The following is a 24,468-nucleotide window of genomic DNA, read 5'->3' as shown; positions in this document are numbered from 1 at the left end:
ATAGAGATTACAGGGAATATGGCACGAAAAGGGAGTTGGGGAGCGTTTGGGGAACATCTGTAACGGTCCCCGTTACAATTAGCACTAGTTACATTAGAACTGTTTAATAAAGGTTAAATATGACACCATGTATTGTGTAAAATTTTGACAATATCGAACGTGAATATATGAATACATGTATGTGACTTCATCTTTGCATAAAATTTTCGCCATCGTGTAGCAGTTCCGTGGTCTAGTGGTATGTCTCTCGCCTCGCATGTGAGAGGTCCTGGGTTCGAATCCCGGATGAAATATTTTCTTTTTTTTCGAAATACTTTTTTTTTTACAAAATGATAGTATTCAGCATGTGGAATGAAAAATTTATGAGATCTGGCTTGTACAAACTCATAAAATCATCATTACTGTGTGATAAATATTCCATATAAAAAGAATCTTCTATACACATAATAAAGAATAAGCAATCAAATCTTAATATGTATATTGACATACATGTATTTTATTTGCTTCAGTATCCATGTATACATTTAATAATTCTACAAATTCAGTCAGGAGGATCCAACTTTTTCCCTAAGCGGGGGACACGAATTCTCTGAATTAGCTTGTTTCCCGTTGGTCCGATCTTGACCAGTAGACAGACGGTAGCTGCTCTTACTTCTGCATGGCATCTGATCCCAATATTGGGGGTTCTAGAGGTCCGAATATGCCCTGCTCCCGATTTATATTGTTTCAGGGGATTTTGAGGATGATAACTGTTTGTTACTTCAATATTTAATGAAGTTCTGCTTTAAAATTCTACTTCGAATAGCCATGTCTACCAATGTAGAAGCATTTTGTTAATATAAAGTATTTTGATAAAATGTTTATGTAATTTTCCAAGAAGTATCTTTTAATTACGTGTTCCTTCATGTCAGTGATAGTAAATAATAACACGCTTTAGTCTAATTCACAACGTTATACAGGGCTACATTCATTATAATTAAATCATATAAAATTAGGATATGATACGACGGCGTATTAGTGCCATTTTAACAATGTAGAATTTTTTTTTAAAATCATTTAATAAATCGTTTGTAATATAAAGTATTTTGATAAAATAAATGTTTGTATGTAATTTTGTACGATTTAATAAATCGTTTGTAAATTTAGTAAATCTTTGTAATTTAATAAATCGTTTGTACAATTTAGCAAATCGTTTGTACAATTTAATAAATCGTTTGTACAATTTGTTTGTTAAATCGTTTGTAAATAATTAAATCGTTTGTACAATTTATTAAATCGTTTGTACTTTAATAAATCGTTTGTACAATTTAATAAATCACGATTTAATAAATCGTTTGTACAATTTAGTAAATCGTTTGTACTAATAAATCACAAACGATTTATTAAATCATTATAATTAAATCATTATTAAAATGGCACTAATACGGATATGATCATGAAACTGATGCATATAAAAACTTCAGTATATCTGACTCCGAGGTTGTACGAAGTTCGGTAAAAAAAAAAAATACCTACATGGCTCTGTCATTGCTAATATACTGTATGCAATGTTCATCAAATAAAGATTTTAATTAGTTTCCACGTCATTGCTTGAAGAGGGATTCTTGTCATACTTACGGGTGAAACACAATAAAGGGAACAGTAAGGTTGCACTTGAGGGTAAAAAAACTAATGTCTTTATTTTGGCCCAAAATTTTTTTTTCTAAAAAGTAGATTATCTCAAGGATCTGAAACATAAACGGTTTTGTGAAATTCACATTAGAACTTTGTTTTTTACAAGCTGATAATAACCTCATTTACACAGGTTACGGACACTACAGGTGTTGTTGTTTTTGAAATAAATATTGAAAACTGTTTATAAACTTTAATTTTTTCAACTGCTCACAAACAAACAACAAATAAAAATACAAAATATGGACAAAAGTTGGACTAAAAAATGTGGCATTATACTTTAAAATGAAAACCGTTCTTACTTCGTTCATTTTTGTTTAAAATGGTAGTATTTCAATTTATGTGAACTCTTTAAAACCAATATAAATAAAGAAAGAACTATTAATAAATAACATTTTTTATGCCTTTGTTGAAATATAAATACTTCCATTAAAATAGGAAATATCATTTTTATTATTTTCTAAAATAATTTGATATAGCTTCATTAAGTTACGGACACTACAAGATCCAAATATTTATGATTGGCTTTTGGTTTGTGGTTAAAAAACCCAACATTTTATAAACTTCTGAGTTATTAATCAGATTTAAATGATTATTAAATACAAAGTGCATGAAAATTAGATATCGTTTCAAGTAAAAACAATTTACTCGCAGAACTAATGCCAATAGTAAGAAAATCCAGTTTAGGAAATCCTGACACTTCCTATTTTCACATAACTGTATAATTGAAGTGCAGAAGAAAAGTTCTCTAATTCATTAAAGTTTTATGAAAACTATTTAGAATATAGGTAAACTGATCAACGAAGTCAATTAACTAAATTTAAGGGTAATGTACACTACACAATACTTTAATTTTTCACAGGCTTGAGGATGAAGTTTTTGTTACTCAACCCTTTTCCTAACTTTTTTTTATCATTTTATTTCTCGTTCCAGTTTCTCCCGATTTTTTTTTTATTCTTCAAATCTCAACCTCATCTGATAAAAGCATACCATAACCAATATACTTTGAATAAATTATACACATGTAACTTAATACATTTGTTATGTGCAAGTAGAAAAGTCAAACCTTGAAGAATAAAGCTCACTTATATTTCTTTAATTTATTTTTTCATTCTATGAAGCATTCTATTTTTCTTCAAACAGTTAAATATACAATACTTTATCTGAAATTGGTGTAATTTTAGTTGTTTTCTTTTTTGAATTGTTTTGTAGTGTCCGTAACCAAATTACTAGCCTACTGTTTAACATTCTGAATGCAAATTTACTTGCATTAAACACATTATGAAATATTACCTAATAAGCAACTAGACAATTGAAGCAATATATCACAAAAAATATGGATTATGTAACTCATGATAATAATTTTTAGCTATTTTTGTGTCATTTTGGATGTCCAGTCATTATTTTAAGTACTTGCAGTAAAGAAAAAACCAACTAATCTAAAAAAAAATTCCAGCAAATAAACACCTTTTTATCTCTAAATTTAATAATACACTGGTTCAAAATTTTATCTGTAAATTTTATGGAGAAAAAATTAAAGATATTTCATTTTTCAACTTTTGGTTACGGACACTACACTCTACACGTTATTTAAGATAGGATGAAACTTAACCTTAAATAGAAGAATTTCAATAAGATTTTCTGAAATATAACACCAGTTAACTTAAACAATGAAAAAATAATGAAATGCTATTTGACTTAAATCCTAGGATGTCAATAGCATCTGCCAATATCAAGGTGATGTAACACCAAGGATTTTGTATATGGAATGGTGCATTCTGCGTTTCCCAAATTAGTTGCATTATCAAAATGATGGAGAAAATAAAGTACATTGATTAACTTGTTAAACAAACCTCTGACCTTTGTGAAAAGACTAAGCATTAGTGTTTTAACACAGCCTGTTTCAAACTGCCTCAAGTACAGGTTACAGACACTACAGGATTTTGTAGTGTCCGTACCACATTTGTGTTCATAACAGAGAAACAGTGGTGATGATCAGGAAAATTACAACACATCTCGGCATCTATCTGAAATGCCTCTCTAGGAAATTAGTTAAGATATTTATAGGGCCTTCCAATTTCACAGAATTTAAGTGGTTACGGACACTACAGTTTTTTGTAAAAACTTAATTTTCCACATTAAAACATGATGAAATTTCATTACAATGGTTACACAACCCAACTTTTTTTCTGTAATTAACAGATCATTAATACTGTGATTTTAGACAGAAATCTGAAAAATTAAATAATATGGACATTTTTTTTATATAATGTTTTTTATAAATGTATAACATTGTATCCCTGTTATATTTTCTTTTATATCTTCAAAAGTTGTTATTCAATTCTGAAAATTCAAGCACCAAAATAATTTGTAAAATAAATTCTGAACTCTGATAATGATCATTGGCATGAAAATGTATGATATTTAACAATTATTTTAATTGAAAAATGCTGTAATTTCAAAGCGCAACTGCATAACGCTGAAAAAAAGTCACTTTTGGGGTACATTTTTTGCATTTACTTAAATTCTGTTAAGGCTAGATCAACAAAATTTTGCACACAAGTCCTTTATAAGTATTCCTATAAATGAATTACAATAAATTGCATGTAAAGAAAATAACATTTCTTAAAATCATATATAACAATGTGGTATTCTTAATGCGCCCTATATTGTGTTTCACCCGTTAGTTTTTGCTGTATTTAAACTAAGAGCGGAAAAAACCGCTTTTTGTTGATTTTCTGCTCATACATCTTCTTAGATTCGATGCTTTAAAAAGCTAACAAGTTTGTAATTGTTTGGAGAAGCATACTTATATAAAGATTTAAGGATAAATAACACAAACAAACTTTTTTTCAGAAATAAACAATACTTCTGATGGGTTTACGTTTAAACTGGTAACCTTAATAATGTTTACCAAGTATAGTCAGAGAATTTTATGAGATTTCGTCATATGGTAAAAAAATTGTGCAAAATTTTGTTTGGAATTATATAGAAAGCAAATCAAAGCCTCATACCTAAGCACCAAGGGAAATCTATGATTTCTGTATATTTCATGGATATATTGACTCATGTCATTTAAAAATCAAAATAAGGGAAAAATAAATATCAATCCATGCATCAAATTTTTGTTTGTGTTAAGTACCCTTATTTCTACTTCATTGCTTTAAGGAGAGATAATTGTCATATTGTCATTTCAGTAACTGTTAAACATCAACGAATGCAAATGAAATAAAACACCGACCATTGTTTGACAAAAGCGGTCCAACATCTCGCTCAGCAGTCAACATCGATTTTTTATGCCTGCTCAGCAAAACATTAGAAATATTAGACATTTTCGTATAGATTTGTACATTAGAAATATTAGAACAAATTTTTGAATATCTTTTAAACACCTTACATCTTAATACATAAGACATATATTAAGCAAATGTGTTTATATTTTATCTAGTCAAAACCAGACAAGAATCTCACATTAATGAAAGATTAATTGATTGTATATTGTTTAACGTCCCTCTCGAGAATTTTTCACTCATATGAAGACGCCAGCACTTGCCGGTGGAGAGCTAAAAATTGTGTCCTATACTCGGCACTTAGGGCCATTGAGCAGTGAGGGATCTTTTCGTACCAACACCTACTGTAACCTCGGTTTATACGGTCTCATCCAAAGGACCGGTCTTCATGTCCCACGGTGGGATTCCAACCCGCGACGTTAGGATCGACATCTTACTTCGCAACTCTAGAGCAGGCGCTCTAACCACGGTTAGTAACGGTTATAGATATATATTTACATCCGCTGAATATTTTCTCTTTTATTTCTTAAGAAAACCCATTGCGTTAATTACTGCATGAACTACAGTCGGCATGTCGCCTGCACAGATTTCTTGATCAGTGGCTGTTCCATCAATGAAACGTATAAAGACCTTCGCATCATTAATACATTAATTAATCTTTTTAATCCTACTGTAAATGATTACTTAAACAGATATAAATATAAACAATAAAATGTCTTTCTTTGTGTGGAAATAACGGTCGCAGCTATTGCAGAAAAAAATTACATAACCCGCTTACGCGGTGAAATTTGGTGAAATAAGTGATTAAAATTATTTTTATGCATCTTTAACTGAATGTCTTGTTTCATTTACTTACCTTTGAAATGGCCAAAAGTTTTTGAAACCAACACAAATCAAAACCTGTCCTTTAAAGAACCCGTTTACAATCACATGGTTTATACACTTGATACAAATTGCAGTGATTCTAATACATCCCTTTAGTTACATATAAGTTTTCAAATTAAGCACACTGTATTTATTTAGATTAAAATTTTAAGAGTTTGGAACACGTCCCTAAAGCAACAAATTTTACATCAGATATGAGTTATGTTATTAAAATATTTCAAATAATAAGCATCTATTATGTACAAGCTTTATTTGTGTAAAATACTAACAGACATGACATTAAAAACAGATCAGATAATGCCATTGAAGATTCTTGTTGAATGGTTGCAATAATATAACAAAATATATTTTATGTAAATTACAAAAACATTTTGCATATGAAACATTGAAATTTGCTTTCTTCGTATGGAGATTTATTTTTATTAAGTTGCAATGTGTTTCTTACGCACAAATAACTGTCTGTGCTGTTCCAGAGACCTCTGAAATAATAAAAATAAAAAGAAATCTACGTCAGATCTTTATTTTGCTGTTTATCTCAAGAAACTTTACTCTCGAACAATTTCTGCCTCCCTCTTTTAAGCACCGCTTAAACTCAAAAAATATATTTAAAAAAAGTAATTTAAAAAAAAAGGAAAAAAAGACTGGTTTATTGTTTTAAACAAATTAAGCATTGATTTTGTTAATCCTCGATAAAAACAAGAGGGAGAAAAAAATATATACACAATATTATATAATTAAACTTTATTCAAAACATGCTAAATTGTCAAATTTATTATTTTGAAAGTAACTAAAAATGTTTTCTATATATTAATTCAAAGCAATGATCATAAAAATTATTTACAGTATTTTTTTCTTACCTTGTGGGTTAAGAGGTTCAACATTCATGGTGCTATTTGGTGTACACTTTGCAGGCCAACCAATAACAAGACAGCTAACTTCTGTAGAATCTGATGATCGAGTGAAGTCTCGAATTTCACCTCTCCATCCGTCCGCAATCCAACCCACCTTTAAGGCAACAAAGTAAATTTTGTTAAATAACACTTTCATTCCATGTAACTGTTTACCAAACAATATTAGAACTTCTGCAGCAATAATTCTGAAAAAACCCAAACATTACCGACTCTGAAATAGCAAGGCCTGTGCCACGAATATCTAATTGGAATCTGCCATAAAGCTTACAAGGCCCCCATCTCTTCTCCCACCAGGACTCTCCAGTACAATCATAAGATACTCCGAATGGTATCTCCGTCATGTCACTTATTCCAGTTGTTGAAGCAAATTTGAAGTCTTCGTTCTCAATGACCATTGACTTAAAATAGAAATTGAATATAGGAAACTGTTTACTTAGAGTAATATTTATGGTGATTGATCTAAAACTTATAAAATACATTGTACAATTCTACTAAAATTGTTCAAATTGGAACGAAGATTTACCATTTTATTCAATCATTTTACCTATGAATAATTCCGAACAAAGTTAATTAAAGCAATTGAAGAAGTTTAAATTCTTTTATAAAAAATTTGTTGATCAAAATCATAATAATTATTTAAAGTAGATGATTACACACTTGCCTCAACGTTTATTTTTACTTTGGAAAATGTGGTTCTCATCAAATTTTTTGTATTTTTTGTGTAACATCTACTGCCATGGTTCAAATCGCGCCGAATAGAGTAGTTGTCATAATGTAGAGTGATATACTCAGAAGCTGTTTCCGGTGACGTCATACCCTCACAGTACGTCTTAATGGCCGTCTGTCGGTCATATGTATCGGGAAACACCCAGAACTCTCCGTCAGTGGAAGATGAGGAACATTTCTTTATCTCCGAACAGCTAGCTGGATCTATAATAAAAATATTTCTCTAGGAAATAATACAGTATTTACTGTGTCTCCGAGAGCTGGAATGATCGGTCAACTTGGGGTGCGTACACCTCCTACATTAACCACTTCGACTGTTTTCAAGGGTCCCTCTCAGGAATATGCTTTTGTTTTGTTGACGATTTGATTGATTGATTCTTTGGTTGTATGTTTTTAACGTCCCTCTCCGGACAAACAACAATCCACAATCAATCAAATAGTGAACAAGACAAAAGCATTATGACATTACTGATTATTTCATACAGTGTAAAGTACATTGTAATGAGCTCATAAGCATGTATAAATGATAATTATCAAAGTCTCTACATAAAAATTAACCCTCTGCAACAAATCTTGCAAAGTAGGTCACAAGCAAAAAAAAAAAAAAAAAAAAAGAAATGTGGAAGTACCAACAACTTTTTTCCAAACACCACCACTTTCCCCATTTTTAACCTAAACTTAGTCGAGTGGTCTAATGGTGGTACTTTTCAAAACGTTTAACAACAACCATTGTGCATTCTAAGCTGCATAGACTCCCTCTTAAATATCAAAAAGAAAATGTCTATCGGAACTGTCACTTTTTCAAAAAGCAGATCAAAGTCATTTTCAAAGACAACTAGATGACTACAGGTAGGTCAAAAGCCATAATATTAAACCACAAAAGCCAAAGTCCTAGCTATTTTTGTGCAAAACATCAAATCCATATCTCTTGCAGTTCTAGAGACATAAGGTGTGACAGGAGTAACAACGGCTAAAGTGACCCCTTAGTGTCGCTCCGCTCTGCAGGCAACATAAAAAGGACCAGTAACAACTCAGATTCATTTCAATTTATGAGATAAATATCTGAAGTTAATATTAAGCCTACTCACTTATTTTTCTCACACTGTTTTCAAATTGCACATCATAAAAAACAGAATCTGTTTCTAGCTTTACAACGGCAGCAGAATTGGATCGTGTTTGAAGATGACATTTCATAGAGTTCCTGTTGTAGATTACTCCAACACAGTAGGCGTTTCCCAAACACTCCTGTACACAGGCCGTGGAGGATCTTGTTGAAATCTCACGAATAGTTGCAGTACTTGTTGAATCCGTTGCAGACTTTTTCATGAAAAGCCATCGGTTTTGAAAATCTAAAGGTATGTAAAAAAAAAATTATGCATGACATGTTTTAGTAAACAGAAATTGATAAGTAGCTTTGTAGGAGGGTAAAAAAAATTCAAAATCAAGAATAACAATTTTAGAATTAAAAAAAGGTATTTTTAATTTTTAATGATAATAATTAGAAGTCTTTAAAAATAACAAACATGATTTATATATATACCTGGATGCAAACACTTAGAAATATCAATGGTAGGTACAAAAATCAATATTGCTAAAATTGGTATAGTTCCTATCTTCATATCCTGACTTTGCGTAGATCAAATGATGGAAAATACCACGTTTAGCCGATTAAATATAAAGTTGAGGTATTCAAATGAGAACAAATTTGTCCAATACAGTTTTCATCGATTAGATTTATTTCAAAACCAGAGACATGATACATTGTATGAGTAAAGGGAAAATAGCTTTTATGAGTGTTCTGCTTGGTTTTTGTTTAAGTCTATTGATAAATAAATAAGTGCATGAAAATATAAAAAAAAAAGAAAACATTGGGGATTTCATGCTTTTAATTATCTAAACATATCTGAATTATACAGGCTGCAATCTAATGATATATCTGGTAAAGTAAAATTTAGCACTCTTTTAAACCAGTTACAGTGGAACACATTGATGTATTGACAGTCCTATTTCGAAATTCTTCTAAAAGCTGTTAGATAAAATTGTCGATGCTTCGTTTATTTATATGTGAATGTGAAATATAAAATGGTCATTTGACTTCATATAGGCCCCAGTTTCTGGATCTCTCTATACATTAATGATTTCATCGATGGTGAACTGAAAAAGGGAACACTACATAATCATTTGTGTTGAATTCTTGAAGATGTATCATTTCAAAACTAAGAAGATATTTTTTACAACATCTGTTTAAATCTATGCTCATTGGAGTTCATGAATATGAAATGGTTCTACATTCTTGTTCATAGGAACTTCTATGGAATGATTGAGCTTTTATTTTATATGTGACTTATATACGCTATTTATCCGCCATAAAAAATTAAGTACATATACACCAATTATAAATTAGCTGACTACACCATACCGGTACTTCTCCAAAATCGGCCTTGAATAAACAAAAATGTCTCCTCAGAAAATATCGAAAGCAAACATGAGAAATGAGAGTTCAATGCACTTGATATCTGAATTAACATCAATTTAGAAATTAACGGGTTTAACATTTATACTTCCGTTGGCTTTAAAGCAAGTTTTCATTTTGTAAACAAGACAAATGTATAAATGTTTGTTCCCCCGATTTGCATTGTACCTGTTCTTTATTATTTTGAATCTAGTAGAACAATTATGAGTATTTGTAGAAAACAAGTTCAAAAGATGTATATGCTATCGAATTTATTTCATAAAGTTTTCGACGAATATATCAATATTTGTATATTCCAAAAACCATTGTGTTGCAAGGACAACCATCTCAATCATCATCAAAACAACTAAACTTCAATATTTCAGGATTGACCAGTCCCATTCATGTTTTCAAGCCGGTGCAAATACGGCACGGCTATAGGATCGTGCACTTTAATAGTACTGAATAAGGGTTCAAGCCTAGTATTCCGACGGTCCGATAGTCCGACAGCCCAGTAGTCCGACGGTCCGACAGCCCAGTAATCCTACGATACGATAGTCCGATGGTCCGGTAGTCCGAAATTTTGACCATCACCAATATTGTTAAGTGTTAAAATTAATCCTATCAGACATTATTTCCAGGAAATTACGAAAAACCGCCAAAACCGACAGGGTCTGATCATGTAAATAAATCAGACAGCTTCTTACAAAAGCTTTTAAAGCGTGAACTGAAAATTAGTGAAACTGAGCGTATAATAATGAAAATACACATTGCATGCACATGAAGTACTATACAGTTATTGACTGGGTATGAGGGCAACATATGATTTGTTGGACCTGAAAGTGAAAATGTTGCCCGAGGCCGCAGGCCAAGGGCAACATTTTCACCTTCAGGTCCAACAAATCATATGTTGCCCGAATCCCAGTCTATAACTGTTTTGTTATACCCTTCATTGCTCACTTAAGATTGTTCAATTTAATCAATACACTCTATCAATTATTTCATATGGAAAATTATGGCTTCTTCAGTAAATATAAAACATCAAGCTGAGAAAGAACAAAATCAATTATATACCTATTATATCACAAAAAATATTTATCACAAAACCTACTCTTCCCTTCCGTGCTGTTAGCAACAACTCTTGTAGCTCTTAACTTCGGCTATTTTCGCGTCGCCGATATTGAACGATGATTAATTAATTGTGACGTAACAGACGAGTGACGTTGCGGTCTAACAATTCTTATGTAAGACCGGTCAATAGTGAAATTGTTAGACCGATGTAATAAACAGTTCTTTTGTTGGACTTTTTATAAGTAATAAGTATGGGGCGCCGTTTTTTTTTTATTTTTAAGGTATTTGTTGATATAAAAAAAACCATTTTGTGATATCAGAAATTCGAGTGATTTTTTTTAATATAAAAAAAAATCATTTTCTTATATAAAAAAAACCGCGGGATTTATGATGTCAAAAAACGTAATTTTTGAATAAAAAATTCGAATTTTTTATATCAAAGAATTGATTTCTATGATGCGCCGTTTTTATATTTTTGATGTTTTTCTGATATCAAAAAAGAAATTCTTGATATCAGTTAATTTGAATTCTTGATATCAAAAAATCATTTTTGATATCAAAAATTCGAATTCTATATAATAAAAAAATATTTTATTATCAGAAATTCGAATTTGTGATATCAGAGAATGAATGACATATTTTTTTATATCAAGAATATCAACTTATCATAGCAGATGCTTGACATTTTAGTGCACTGTTTGTTGAGGCATGCCATATGGTGGGATTAAGTTTGATATGAATCAGATGTCAACTTCCTGTTTGTCTGTGCATCTGTCCGTAATGAACCTTGTGTATATTAACATGATAATGTTTATTCACATCAGAGCGGGGGTTTTCCTAGTGAGAATTGGCTCACAGATTTCTTGTTATCTCCCCTTTGAAAACAACATGGCCCTTCATTTAAACAAACTTAAATCCCCTTTACCAAGAGATACTTTGTAGCAAGTGTGGTTGAAATTGGCCCAGTGGTTCTTGAGAAGAAGATGAAAATGTGAAAAGTTTACAACGACGGCAGACAACGGACAAATTTTGATAAGAAAAGCTCTATTGAGCCTTTGGATGAGGTGAGCTTAAAAGTAAGAAATTATACACGGAAACAAATAATTTAATTTGCTTACTAATTTCAACAATGATTATTATTGAATGTTTTATATAAAAGTAAAGATAAGACTTTTCTGTAAATCAAACAATTAAAATCATTCGCGTTTCAAAGATATTTAAGATAACAGAGGAAGTTTAGAATCTATCTACATGTATCTATAGAAAAAATTAGTTTATTTGATTTCTTATAGTTTATATTTTTAATTAGAAGGTAAATCACATGATACATCATATATATCTACAACTTAAATTCGTATTGTTATCTCAGACAAACCATACTAGTATATAACTTTAAGAATCACTACAGTGAAATACTAAAATATTTTCTGCCATACAACCAGGGATGTACGTAGCATCGTTTTGAAAAGTGAATAAAAACACAATTCAAATTATCTCAGAAATAAAAAAAAAAAACAAATAAATTGCTGTAAAAGACTTCGATTACGGGGGTATAAAAAAACAAGATGTGTTTGTGAAACACGGATGACCCCCGTATGGCAACATGCCAAATGCAAATTTAATATACTGTAGATCACTAAGTATTCGCGACACATTATTTTCGCGAAATAGTCATTGACTCTTTATTAGCGAGACAAAATTTTCATTAATCATTAGTCATTGCTCTATATAATCTTGAGAAATTCTATTATATGCGAGAATGAAATTTTCGCGAGCATACCGTCTCGCGTAAATACGCGAAAATAAAGTTCTCGCGATTAAAAAATGATAAACAGTATTGGTACCAAAAGTAGGGTATTCTCATTGGAAATACAATTGTGAAATATTAAAGTGAGCCAAGGTTTAGATATTTCATAAGTACAGAAATCTTCAAGGTCAAGGTCATTGGTATCCTATGAAAGGCCTTGCCACAAAAAATACACATGTAAAGTATGGAAGCTCTAGCCCTTACCATTCAGAAGTTATTGCCAAGGTTAAAATTTTAAAAAGTAGGTCAAACTTCAAGGTCACGGTTGAAGGGTTGCAATCAAATGAAAGGTCTTGTCACAGGGATTAAATATGGAAAGTATGAAAGCACTAGCCCTAACCCTTTAAAAGGAATGGTCAAGGTTTTCTTTTTAAAAGTAGGTTAAAGTCAAAGGGTCAAAAGTCTTGCCAAAACATGAAAGGCTTTGTCACAAGGATTAAATATGTAAAATGTGAAAGCATTAGCCATAACCCTTTTAAAGTTATGATCAAGGTTTGCTTTTTGAAAATAGTCAAACTCAAAGGTCAAGGTCAAACGGTCAAAGTTCTTGATATCCAATGAAGGGTCTTTTCACAAGAACTACATACGTGAAGTATGAAATCCCTAACCCTTACTGTTCAAAAGTTATGGCTAAGGTTAAAGTTTTTGCGGACAAACAGACAGACAGAGAGACAGACTTAACACAGATCAAAGAAAGATAAGGTTTCGAGGTGTGTGTTTTCTAGATGAGGGCAAGATCACATTTTACGTTGTATGTATATAATGACTGCATGCAACCCCCCCCCCCCCCCCCCCCCCCCCCCACTTTTCTCCCCAACATTACCTTTACTATAGAAAATGTTCATTGAAAGGGTGGTCCCCCCCCCTTTTTAGTTGATATGAAGGAAATGTACGAAAAAATTGGAAGGGAAAGTAACTTTGAAAAAGTTGGCCACTACACCCCCCACCCACCCCACGAAATAGGATATTCGAGTTTGGGGGCAACTTATAACTTTCTGTTTTTTTTTTTTTTTTTTTTTGCTTGTCAACTTTTTCTGGTAAGGTAAAAAAATTTCTCTGGTTGGCCCCCAAACTTTCAAAACCGATGCTACGTGCCTGCATTTGGTATGCGTACTCCACTAATCAACTTCTTTCTAATAATACCAAGGTCAATAACCTTGTGACCTTGACAGTGACCTATATGCTACAAATAGCTTTTTCAAACTTTGTTGCTATCTTCATTTAAAAATAAACTTGTTTTATATAATGTTATGGTATTCAATACGCATTTTCATAGAGGTAGGCCGAGTCCGATCATTAAATTTTCTGTGTGACAGTTATGACTTAAAAATGCACAGACAGGCTTCAGTTTCTTTATTTCTTTAAGCCAACTGGCCCATCAGAGTTATACAACAAACATGATAATAACAAAAAGAAAAAAACATACAGAGAGAGTGAACGTAAAGAACACATACATGGGAATAATTCTATACATCAATTTTATTTTTTCTTAACATTGTTGCTGCGTTCAAAAATTTGCCCAAATTTACGAGATCTTTAATATTATGAGAACTTAACAGCTGAATTAATTTAAAGACACTAGGCCTAGTATAATAATACTTTTTCAAAAATTTCTTTCTTATATCAATATACAATGGACATTTCAAAATAAAATGAAATTCATCTTCTATATCATGGAGATTACAACATGTACATAATCTATTATTTTTAGGTATGTTATGGTGTCGACCTGTTTCAATTTTCAACGTGTGATTAGATAACCTGAGTTTTGTTAATAGCTGTCTTAATTTTTTGTCAATAGGTTTTGTTAAATACCATTGCAAACAGAAATTGTCAATTAAATGTTGATATAAATTACACTTTGAAGAGTTTGATATATTTTCTAATATAGCTTGCCTAGAAACATCTAACAGTCGTTGTTTTATAATGAGATAAGATCTGTCATTTAAAATATCTTCTGTCCAAAGTTGACCTAGACCTAAGAGGGACAATTCTTTTTTAATTTGTAAAATCCATTTGTCATTATGTAATACCATGCTTTCATAACAGGACTTAAGAATGCAATTTTCAGTTGTTCTCAGTTTGATCCAATATTTGAAAATTCTTAATTTCATTGTAACTGCTAATGGAAAACGCCCGAGCTCTGAATAAATCAAACTGTTTGAAGTTTTCTTCCCCACACCTAGAGTATTTTTACAAAAATTTAAATGTACCTTTTCTACGTCAGAACATCTATGAAAACCCCATATCTCAGTTCCATAAAGTAATACGCTACATACATATGTATCAAAAATTGAACATAGAGTTTCTATATTAAATTCATACCTCTTTAATTTACTTGAAATAGCAAACATAGCTTTTCTTCCTTGTTCAGCAGCATGCTTCTGCGTTTTTAAAAATTTCCCATTAAAGTTAAATAAAATACCTAGATATTTAAATTCATTCACAATTTCTAATTCAGCATTATTATAGAACCAGGATTCGTTATTACGTAATTTACCACCATTTCTAAAGACAACAATCTTTGTTTTTGTTACATTAACAGAAAGGCTCCATTCTTCAGTATAATTGTACAGTGTGTTTAACATTTTTTGTAAGCCTTCTGGAGATTCAGCAAAAATAACCATGTCGTCTGCATACATAAGTATGAATAAATTTAACATCTGTAAATCAATATATGGACAGTTATCTGATATAAAACCAACCTCGAAATCATTTACATACAGTGAAAATAATATTGGTGATAATGTTTCCCCTTGCATTAAACCTATATCATTGTGGAAGTAATCACTGAGGAAACCATTGTATTTAACACAACTTTTAACATTATTGTATAGGGATTTGATTATCTTTAACATTTTACCTTGGATGCCTAAATGAAATAATTTTTGCCATAATTTTATCCTATCAACAGAATCGAATGCTTTTTGAAAGTCAACAAAACAGCAATATAATCTTTTCTTATTAGAAAGGTACTTATTTATAAGCGATTGTAGAACAAAAATAGCATCAGTTGTTGACATTCCTTTACGAAACCCAAATTGTGCATCCGTCAATATATCATAGGAGTGCTCCCATTCCAGTATCCTATTGTTTAGAACACTTGTAAGTAATTTACCAAAACAGCTTACAATAGCTATACCACGATAATTGTTAACATCATTCTTATCTCCTTTTTTAAACAATGGAGTAATGAAACATTTTGACCATGATTCAGGGTAAAAACCAGAGTTAAAAATATTATTAAAGAGTTTATGTAGCAGCGGGAGCAATTCGTCGCGGCATTTCATAAACAGTTCGTTAACAATACAATCTTCTCCACAACTTTTATTTGTTTTTAACTTTTTAATTGCTGTGCATATTTCCTCGTAACTGATCTCTGTATCCAACTCATCGTATACAGCATCCGAATAAAATTCTTTTTTCAAGTTGTCGCCCGTGTTAGAACCGAGATTTTTAAAATGAGTGAAGAAATCTTCTAAATTTAAATTACAATCAACATGGTTTGTCTTTTTTGTTTTAAAAAGTTTAAAGAATTGTTTTGGGTTCTGTTTCTTCAAAAAAGTAAGCATATCGCCCTCATGGCGTTTGTACTGTCGTTTAAGTTTATTTTCAAATTTTTTGTAAGTTTGTTTGGCGTTTGAAAGAACCTCTCTATTTTCTGATGTTTTATTTGCATTAAACACATTTAGTTTTTGCTTGTACTCATTATAAAGATGTTTACACTTATCGTTAAACCATGGTTTATCCTCATATTCTTTAGATATTTTTTTTGTATGAATGCCTTGCTGTGGGTTAGATTCACGAACATCACAGAACGGGAGTACGCAAGTATTTAATAATTCACAGAAGCTATCAACACAAGAATTAACATTCTCGATAGAAGTAAACTCTTCATCTACAATACTTTGAAGCTCGTGTATTTTATTGTTCAAACAATCTTTAACAAGGCAAGAATTTTCGTCCTTCCACTTAACTGACCTCGCATTCACTCTACCGTGACAATTGTTTACAACGTGTTCGTTATTCTGAATGGTCGAATATCTCAATGAAACACTAAAGGAAACAGGTGAATGGTCAGAAAAAACTGTAAAATTACCTGATTTGAACTTACTTATACTGGGTAATTGAGTACTTTCAACCAATACGTAATCTATCAAACTAAAACCTCTTTTACTATAAAAAGTCAAATTACCTACTTCATCACCATTTATTCTGCCGTTAACTATTCGAAAGCCAGTAGATTTACAAAAATCTAAAAGTTGTCTACCCAAACCATTTACACATTTATCCATATTATTACGCTTTATCGGAACATTATCTTCGACGTAATTATCTTTTAAAAAATCTGAATAAGCACCGTCTCGTAGAAGTTTATCGTGTTTAATATAGTCATCATGCTCCGCTGTTCTAGCATTAAAGTCTCCAAAAATATATACCTGACCTTCATTTTTAAATTCACTATACAATTCCTCTAGTAACTGAAAAAAATTAACATCAACCTTTTCATAAAAAGAACTATTTTCGGAAGGAATGTAACAAAAAAAATAAAAATATTGGGGTTTCACATTCGACTTTTAAGCAAATTACACTATCCAACAAGTTTTTAACTAATTTTATCCTTGAACCTAAAAAACTTCTATAAAAAATTACAATTCCTCCACCTTTTATTTTTCTGGGAACAATGAAATGTTCATAACCTGCCAAATGAAATTCATCGTCTGGATTAATCCAGCATTCACAAAGACAAATAACGTCATAACTAGTAATGATTGAAACAAATTCAAAATGAGACAGTTTTTCGGATAGAGATCTTGCTATATTCCAAGATAGTACTGAAATTTCACTGCGGTCACTCTCAACGCGTCCCTAAGCGTTGCCACTTGCAGTTGGGTCAGGTGGTTGCTCGTCAGTTCTGAATTCCATCTCCTCTGGGTGTTTCTCAGACTCGTCTGGGATATAAGGCTTGCCGTCTACAATAAGTTTGTCTCTAACGAGTTTCACACGCTTACCTTCGGCACGAAGACGGTGCATAACCGGAAGTAGATGTCTCCTTCGCTCGCTCATATCAGCCGGTAGTTGCTCCTGGATGCCGTAGGGCTTGTTTTTCAGCATATATCCCCTGTCCTTTACCATGGTACGATCTTGGGCATATATAAATCTCGCCACAATTGGTCTCCTCCCATCAATACGGTATTTTCCGAAGCGATGTACACTTCCGAATTCGATGTGGTGGCTGATATTCAACTCAATGCGGAGAAAATCTCTGAGTTTGGCTTCTGTATCCTCGTCACGTGTTTCATTTCCAAGTCCTGTAAAAACCAGGTTATTTTTCATTGACCGCCACTGTAACTCGGACACTTTCTCTTGCAACCCCTCCCGTGAACGTCTAAGGTCATCGACGCTTTTGTGAAGACTCTCGATCATTTTTTCTTGCCTCATTAATTCACGTTCAGCTCCTGAATTTACAGAAGTTTTCTCCTTGCCAAATTCGTCGACTTTATGTGACAAAAAGTCTAAGGATTCCGTATGGTCGTTCGAAGTCGACTCAAGTACCCCGACTCTTTTTTCCAAGTTAGAAACCTGAACGGTCAGCTTTTCAATGACGCTTTTGATGTTACTTAACTCGTCCAGTTTGTTTAACACAAAATCTAATTTTTGGTTTGTCTCTAGAACAGTGCCCATTAACTTCTCAACACTCGTGTCCGATTCGGCAGGCCGCCATTTTGGTGTCGACGTAACGAATGGCCGATCCCCCTGCTGTTTTCCACCCTCAGCGTCTCTCGTGTCATTATTCTGAGACCCATACAGAACATTGTTGGCCGCTGATATTATATGACTTAAAAAGTCTTGTTATGTCCACCAGAAACATTATTATGTTCCCCAAACGAAGTTGGGGAACATATTGTTTTTACTCTGTTTCTTATTATGTTCCCCAAACGAAGTTGGGGAACATATTGTTTTTACTCTGTTTCTTATTATTATTATTATTATTATTATTTTTCTTCTCGGGAAAATTTTGTCCGCGAATGATCTTGTGAAGTACACATCCGATTAAGGGGAAACCTTTTTAGGATAAGTAGGCATGTTATGTAGATTTGCGGAATCAAGGTCATTTTGCGCGCACGTGCTTGCAAGAGCGCGCACGTGCAAAACTTGAAATGACCAATATATAATGGATATAACCGTAACTTTTCTATTTTTAGACGAAACGTTTTGAAACTCATAATGTAAGGATATATGAGTAGTATGCACAAGATGACATGGTCAAAATAGCAAGATTGCACGTGCAAGCACGTGTGCTTCGCTCTGATTGGCTGAAACTAAAGTCTCAATATCTTTCTTGTTTTTTGATAAAATCATTTGAAATTTTGAACATAGTCATACATTAGGGAGATCTACAGCCCGTAATAAAAGAAATATCATGAAAGCATGCGCATGCACGTGTGCTTGCAAGAGCTCGCACGTGCAACACGAGAATTGTCCAATATAATTGATACAGACGTAACTATTTAAATTATTGATGATATGCTTTAAAACTCATATTAGAAGTATATATTAGAAGCATAGACAAGATGACATGGTCAAAAAAGCAAGATCTCACGCGCATGCACGTGCGCTTTGCTCTGATTGGCTGAAACTAAAGTCTCAATATCTTTCTTGTTTTTTGACGAAATCCTTTGAAATTTTAAACATAGGCATGTATTAGAATATCCTACAATAAGATATATAGCAATTATCATGAAAACGCGTGCATGCACGTGCGCTGCAATCTGATTGGCTTATGCTTTAAATAGCTATAACTCCCTTGGTTTTCAACCAAACAGGATGGTATATGGAACATGGATAGATATAATGGACTTCTACAAGAAGACATGGTCACCATGCACATGCATACACGTGCATGTACGTGCGCTGCAATCTGATTGGCTCAAACTTTGAACAGCTATAACTCCTTTGGTTTTCAACCAAACGGGGTGGGATTTAGAACATAGATAGATGTAATGGACTTCTACAAGAAAGTATGTTTGTCATGCTCATGTGAGCACGTGCGTGCACGTGAAATGAGTAAAATCAAAAATACACTTGAATTAGCGTATTTTTTAATACTTTTTGATTAAATACTTTGATATTTAGTATATTAAAATTTATAGATTGTGAAGACAAGATAATGTGGTCATTACGCACGTGCATTCACATGCACACGCGTGCAATGCTAAAATTTGAATGAAATTGGTACACTTCTGGGTAAACGTTGTTAAAGTCTCAAATGCATAGAGTTTGTCTTATTTTATGAAGCTTATAGGGAATATGGCACCAAAAGGGAGTTGGGGAGCGTTTGGGGAACATCTGTAACGGTCCCCGTTACAATTAGCACTAGTTATTATTATTATTCTTTTTTCTTCTTATTTCTTCTCCGGTACTTTTTTGTCCGGAAGTGTTCTCAGAAACTGTTCACCAAACTAAGTTAAAACCTTTTTAGGGTTAATGGGTGTGTAGTGTAGGTGTGCGGAACGAAGGTCATTTTGCGCGCATACGCCTGCACGTGTGTGCGCGTGAAGTGAGTGAAATGACTGATAAACATATTATGGCCATAACTTTTACATTTATTGATGAAATGCCCTGAAACTCATTACATAACGATATATTGATAGTGTTAATATCATGACACTGTCAAATTAGCACGAACTCACGCGCGTGCACGTGAGCTTCGCTCTGATTGGCTGAAACAAAAATCTCAATATCTCTTTTGTTTTTTGACGAAATGCTTTGAAATTTTAAACAAAGTAATGAACTAGGATATTCTACAATATGATATCAAAAAAAATTCAAGAAATCACGCGCATGCACGTGTGCTGCAATCTGATTGGCTGAAACTTTAAAAGGCTATATCTCCTTTGTTTTTTGATGAAATGCTTTGAAATTTAAAACATAGTCATACTTTAGAATACCCTGCAATATGATCTACAGAAAAGTTAAAGAAATCACGCGTATGCACGTGTGCTGCATTCTGATTGGCTGAAACTTTAAATGGCTACATCCCCTTTGTTTTTTGACGAAATGCTTTGAAATTTAAAACAAAATTTTACATAAGGATATCCTGCAATATGATATACAAAAAAATTCATGAAATCACGAGCATGCACGTGTGCTGCAATCTGATTGGCTGAAACTTGAAATGGCTATAACTCTCTTGTTTTTCATCCAAACAGGATGGGATTCAGAACACAGATAAATATAAGGAACTCCTACAAGAAGGTATGGTCATCATGCATGTGCACGCACGTGCGTGCATTTGGAACGAGTGAAATTAAAAATACACTTAAATGAGTGATTTTTAATACTTTTGGACTGAATGCTTTGATATATAGTATATTTAAATACTAGTATATAGATAGTGTAGACAAGATGATATGGTCATAACGCACATGCATTCACATGCGCACGGGTGCAATGCTAAAATCTGAAGATAATTGGTATCCTTCTGGGTAAATTTTGTTAAAGTCTAAATTACCAGAATTTGTCTTATTTAATGAAGCTTACAGGGAATATGGCACCAAAAGGGAGTTGGGGAGCGTTTGGGGAACATCTGTAACGGTTCCCGTTACAATTAGCACTAGTTATGTTCCCCAAACGAAGTTGGGGAACATATTGTTTTTACTCTGTTTCTTATTATTATTATTATTATTATTATTATTATTATTATTTTTCTTCTTCTTCCTGGGTACTTTTTTGTCCGGGAATGATCTTGTAAACTGTTCGTCCGATGTAGGTAAAACCTTTCTAGGGTCAGTAGACATGTTATGTAGATTTGCGGAATCAAGGTCATTTTGTGCGCACGTGCTTGCAAGAGCGCGCACGTGCAACACGTGAAATGACCAATATAAGAGATAGAGCCGCAACTTTTCTTTTTTTTGATGAAATGCTTCGAAACTCATAATGTGAAGATATATTAGTAGTATAGACATGATGACATGGTCAAAATTGCAAGATCTCACGCGCATGCACGTGCGCTTCGCTCTGATTGGCTGACACTAAAGTCTCAATATCTTTCTTGTTTTTTGACGAAATCCTTTGAAATTTTAAACATAGCCATGCATTATGATATCCTACAACGTGATATATAGCAATTATCATGAAAACACGTGCATGCACGTGCTCTGCAATCTGATTGGCTTAAACTTCAAATAGCTATAACTCCCTTGGTTTTCAACCAAACAGGATGGGGTTTGGAACATAGATAGATATTATAGACTCCTACAAGAAGGTATGGTCACCATGCACATGCATACACATGCGTGTACGTGTGCTGCAATCTGATTGGTTGAAACTTTAAACAGCTATAACTCCCTTGGTTTTCAACCAAACGGGGTGGGATTTAGAACAACGATAGATGTAATGGACTTCTATAAGAAGGGATGGTCACATGCCCGTATATGCACGTGTGTGCACGTGAAATGAGCAAAATCAAAAATACACTTGAATGAGCGTATTTTTTAAAAATATTTTTGGATTAACTACTTTCATATTTAGTATATTTAAATATATAGATCATGTAGACATTAAGCACATGCATTCACATGCGCACGCACGCAATGCCAAAATTTGAATGAACTTGGTACACTTCTGGGTAAACGTTGTTAAAGTCTCAAAAACAAAGAGTTTGTCTTATTTAATGAAGCTTACAGGGAATATGGCACCCAAAGGGAGTTGGGGAGCGTTTGGGGAACATCTGTAACGGTCCCCGTTACAATTAGCACTAGTTATTATTATTTTTCTTCTTCTTCTTCTTCCTGGGTACTTTTTTGTCCGGGAATGATCTTGTAAACTGTTCATCCGATGTAGGTAAAACCTTTTTAGGATCAGTAGACATGTTATGTAGAATTGCCTAGTCAAGGTCATTTTGCGCGCACGTGCTTGCAAGAGCGCTCACGTGCAACACGTGAAATGACCAATATGATAGATATTGCCGTAATTTTTCTACTTTTTTATGAAATGCTTTGAAACTGATAATGTGAGGATATATTAGTAGTACAGACATGGTGACATGGTCAAAATAGCGAGATCTCACGCGCATGCACGTGCGCTTCGCTCTGATTGGCTGAAACTAAAGTCTCAATATCTTTCTTGTTTTTTGACGAAATCCTCTGAAATTTTTAAATTAGGCATGTATTAGGATATCCTACAAAAAGATATATAGCAATTATCATGAAAACGCGTGCATGCACGTGGGCTGCAATCTGATTGGCTTATGCTTTAAATAGTAGCTATAACTCCCTTGATTTTCAACCAAACAGGATGGGATTTGGAACATGGATAGATATAATGGACTTCTACAAGAAGATATGGTCACCATGCACATGCATATACGTGCATGTACGTGCGCTGCAATCTGATTGGCTGAAACTTTGAACAGCTATAACTCCCTTGGTTTTCAACCAAACGGGGTGGGAATTAGAACATAGATAGATGTAACGGACTTCTACAAGAAAGTATGGTCGACATGCTCATGTGAGCACGTGCGTGTACGTGAAATGAGTAAAATAAAAAATACACTTGAAGTAGCGTATTTTTAATACTTTTGGATTAAATACTTCAATATTTAGTATATTAAAATCTATAAATTGTGAAGACAAGATTATATGGTCATTACGCACGTGCATTCACATGCGCACGCGTGCAATGCTAAAATTTGAATGAAATTGGTACACTTCTGGGTAAACGTTGTTAAAGTCTCAAATGCATAGAGTTTGTCTTATTTAATGAAGCTTATAGGGAATATGGCACCAAAAGGGAGTAGGGGAGCGTTTGGGGAACATCTGTAACGGTCCCCGTTACAATTAGCACTAGTTTACACTATCATTACTCATATCACTCAAGTTATTGTTACTAGACCCACTCACCTCAGGGCTCGTATTTGCTTTCCGTTTCTTGTTTCTAGATTTTCCCATGTTTTACAGTAGATACACAAGATATACTTTTGTCCTATATCCTATTTACCTCCTATTTACCTCTAGAAACACATAAACTTTCCTTAGTCTCCAAGAAGTAAACGCCACGATAGGCACTGAATTCAGCGACCGTGACGAGCGGTGAAAAACACGTCCGTTCACTTCGAACACTACTCTCTCCAGGCGGTCATTGTTCCTGTTTTCTGCTTTAGGAATTAGTTATATGTGACTGCAAATTACCGGGCCGTCGGACTACTGGGCTGTCGGACTATCGAACCGTCGGACTACTGGGATATCGGACCGTCGGACTACTGGGCTGTCGGACTATCGGACCGTCGGACTACGGGGCTGTCGGACTATCGGACCGTCGGACTATTGGGCTGTCGGACTATCGGACCGTCGGAATACTGGACGGTCACCCTGAATAAGCCTTACGAAGTCCCTTTCTGATGGATGTTTGTATCTTATTTTTTTTTCATCAAGAATCAGTCTTGGAATAAATCGCGGAATTGTTTGTAACACATACCAAAATATCAGCTGCATGCATGTAAAAGTGAGAAAATAAAACCGGAAAATCATATAATAACAAACAAACAGAGGAATAGAATGACGGAGCCTATGGTTCCCTCTTGTTTTAACCGTGAAGGACTACACAATAAACAAATTCTTATTAAATTAGACGTACCAGGTATCTAATGACTAG

The 24,468-nt window shown here is 33.2% G+C and overlaps 2 protein-coding genes across 2 annotated transcripts; both read right to left on the bottom strand.

Annotated features, from left to right (window-relative positions):
* Positions 1-6,280: 6,280 nt before the first annotated feature.
* Positions 6,281-7,151, bottom strand: LOC134253549 (uncharacterized). The gene is made up of 3 exons (XM_062736078.1): positions 6,964-7,151; positions 6,704-6,851; positions 6,281-6,325 (listed from the first exon to the last, which is right to left on the bottom strand). Exons 1-3 carry the CDS (start codon positions 7,096-7,098, stop codon positions 6,288-6,290), a joined length of 321 nt encoding a protein of 106 aa, XP_062592062.1. The 5' UTR covers positions 7,099-7,151; the 3' UTR covers positions 6,281-6,287.
* A 255-nt stretch (positions 7,152-7,406) lies between these two features.
* Positions 7,407-8,819, bottom strand: LOC134253602 (uncharacterized). Its single transcript, XM_062736157.1, has 2 exons — positions 8,572-8,819; positions 7,407-7,687 (listed from the first exon to the last, which is right to left on the bottom strand). The coding sequence occupies exons 1-2, from the start codon at positions 8,807-8,809 to the stop codon at positions 7,407-7,409; spliced, it is 519 nt and encodes a 172-aa protein (XP_062592141.1). The 5' UTR covers positions 8,810-8,819.
* Positions 8,820-24,468: the final 15,649 nt, after the last annotated feature.

The sequence above is a fragment of the Saccostrea cucullata genome, unplaced genomic scaffold, assembly GCF_032062105.1.
Source record: "Saccostrea cucullata isolate Sc308-1 unplaced genomic scaffold, CSIRO_AGI_Scuc_v1 ctg110, whole genome shotgun sequence".
Classification (NCBI taxonomy): Eukaryota; Metazoa; Mollusca; class Bivalvia; order Ostreida; family Ostreidae; genus Saccostrea; species Saccostrea cuccullata.
Note: the sequence above shows the minus strand (reverse complement) of the source record. Positions and strands in the feature narration are given on the sequence as shown.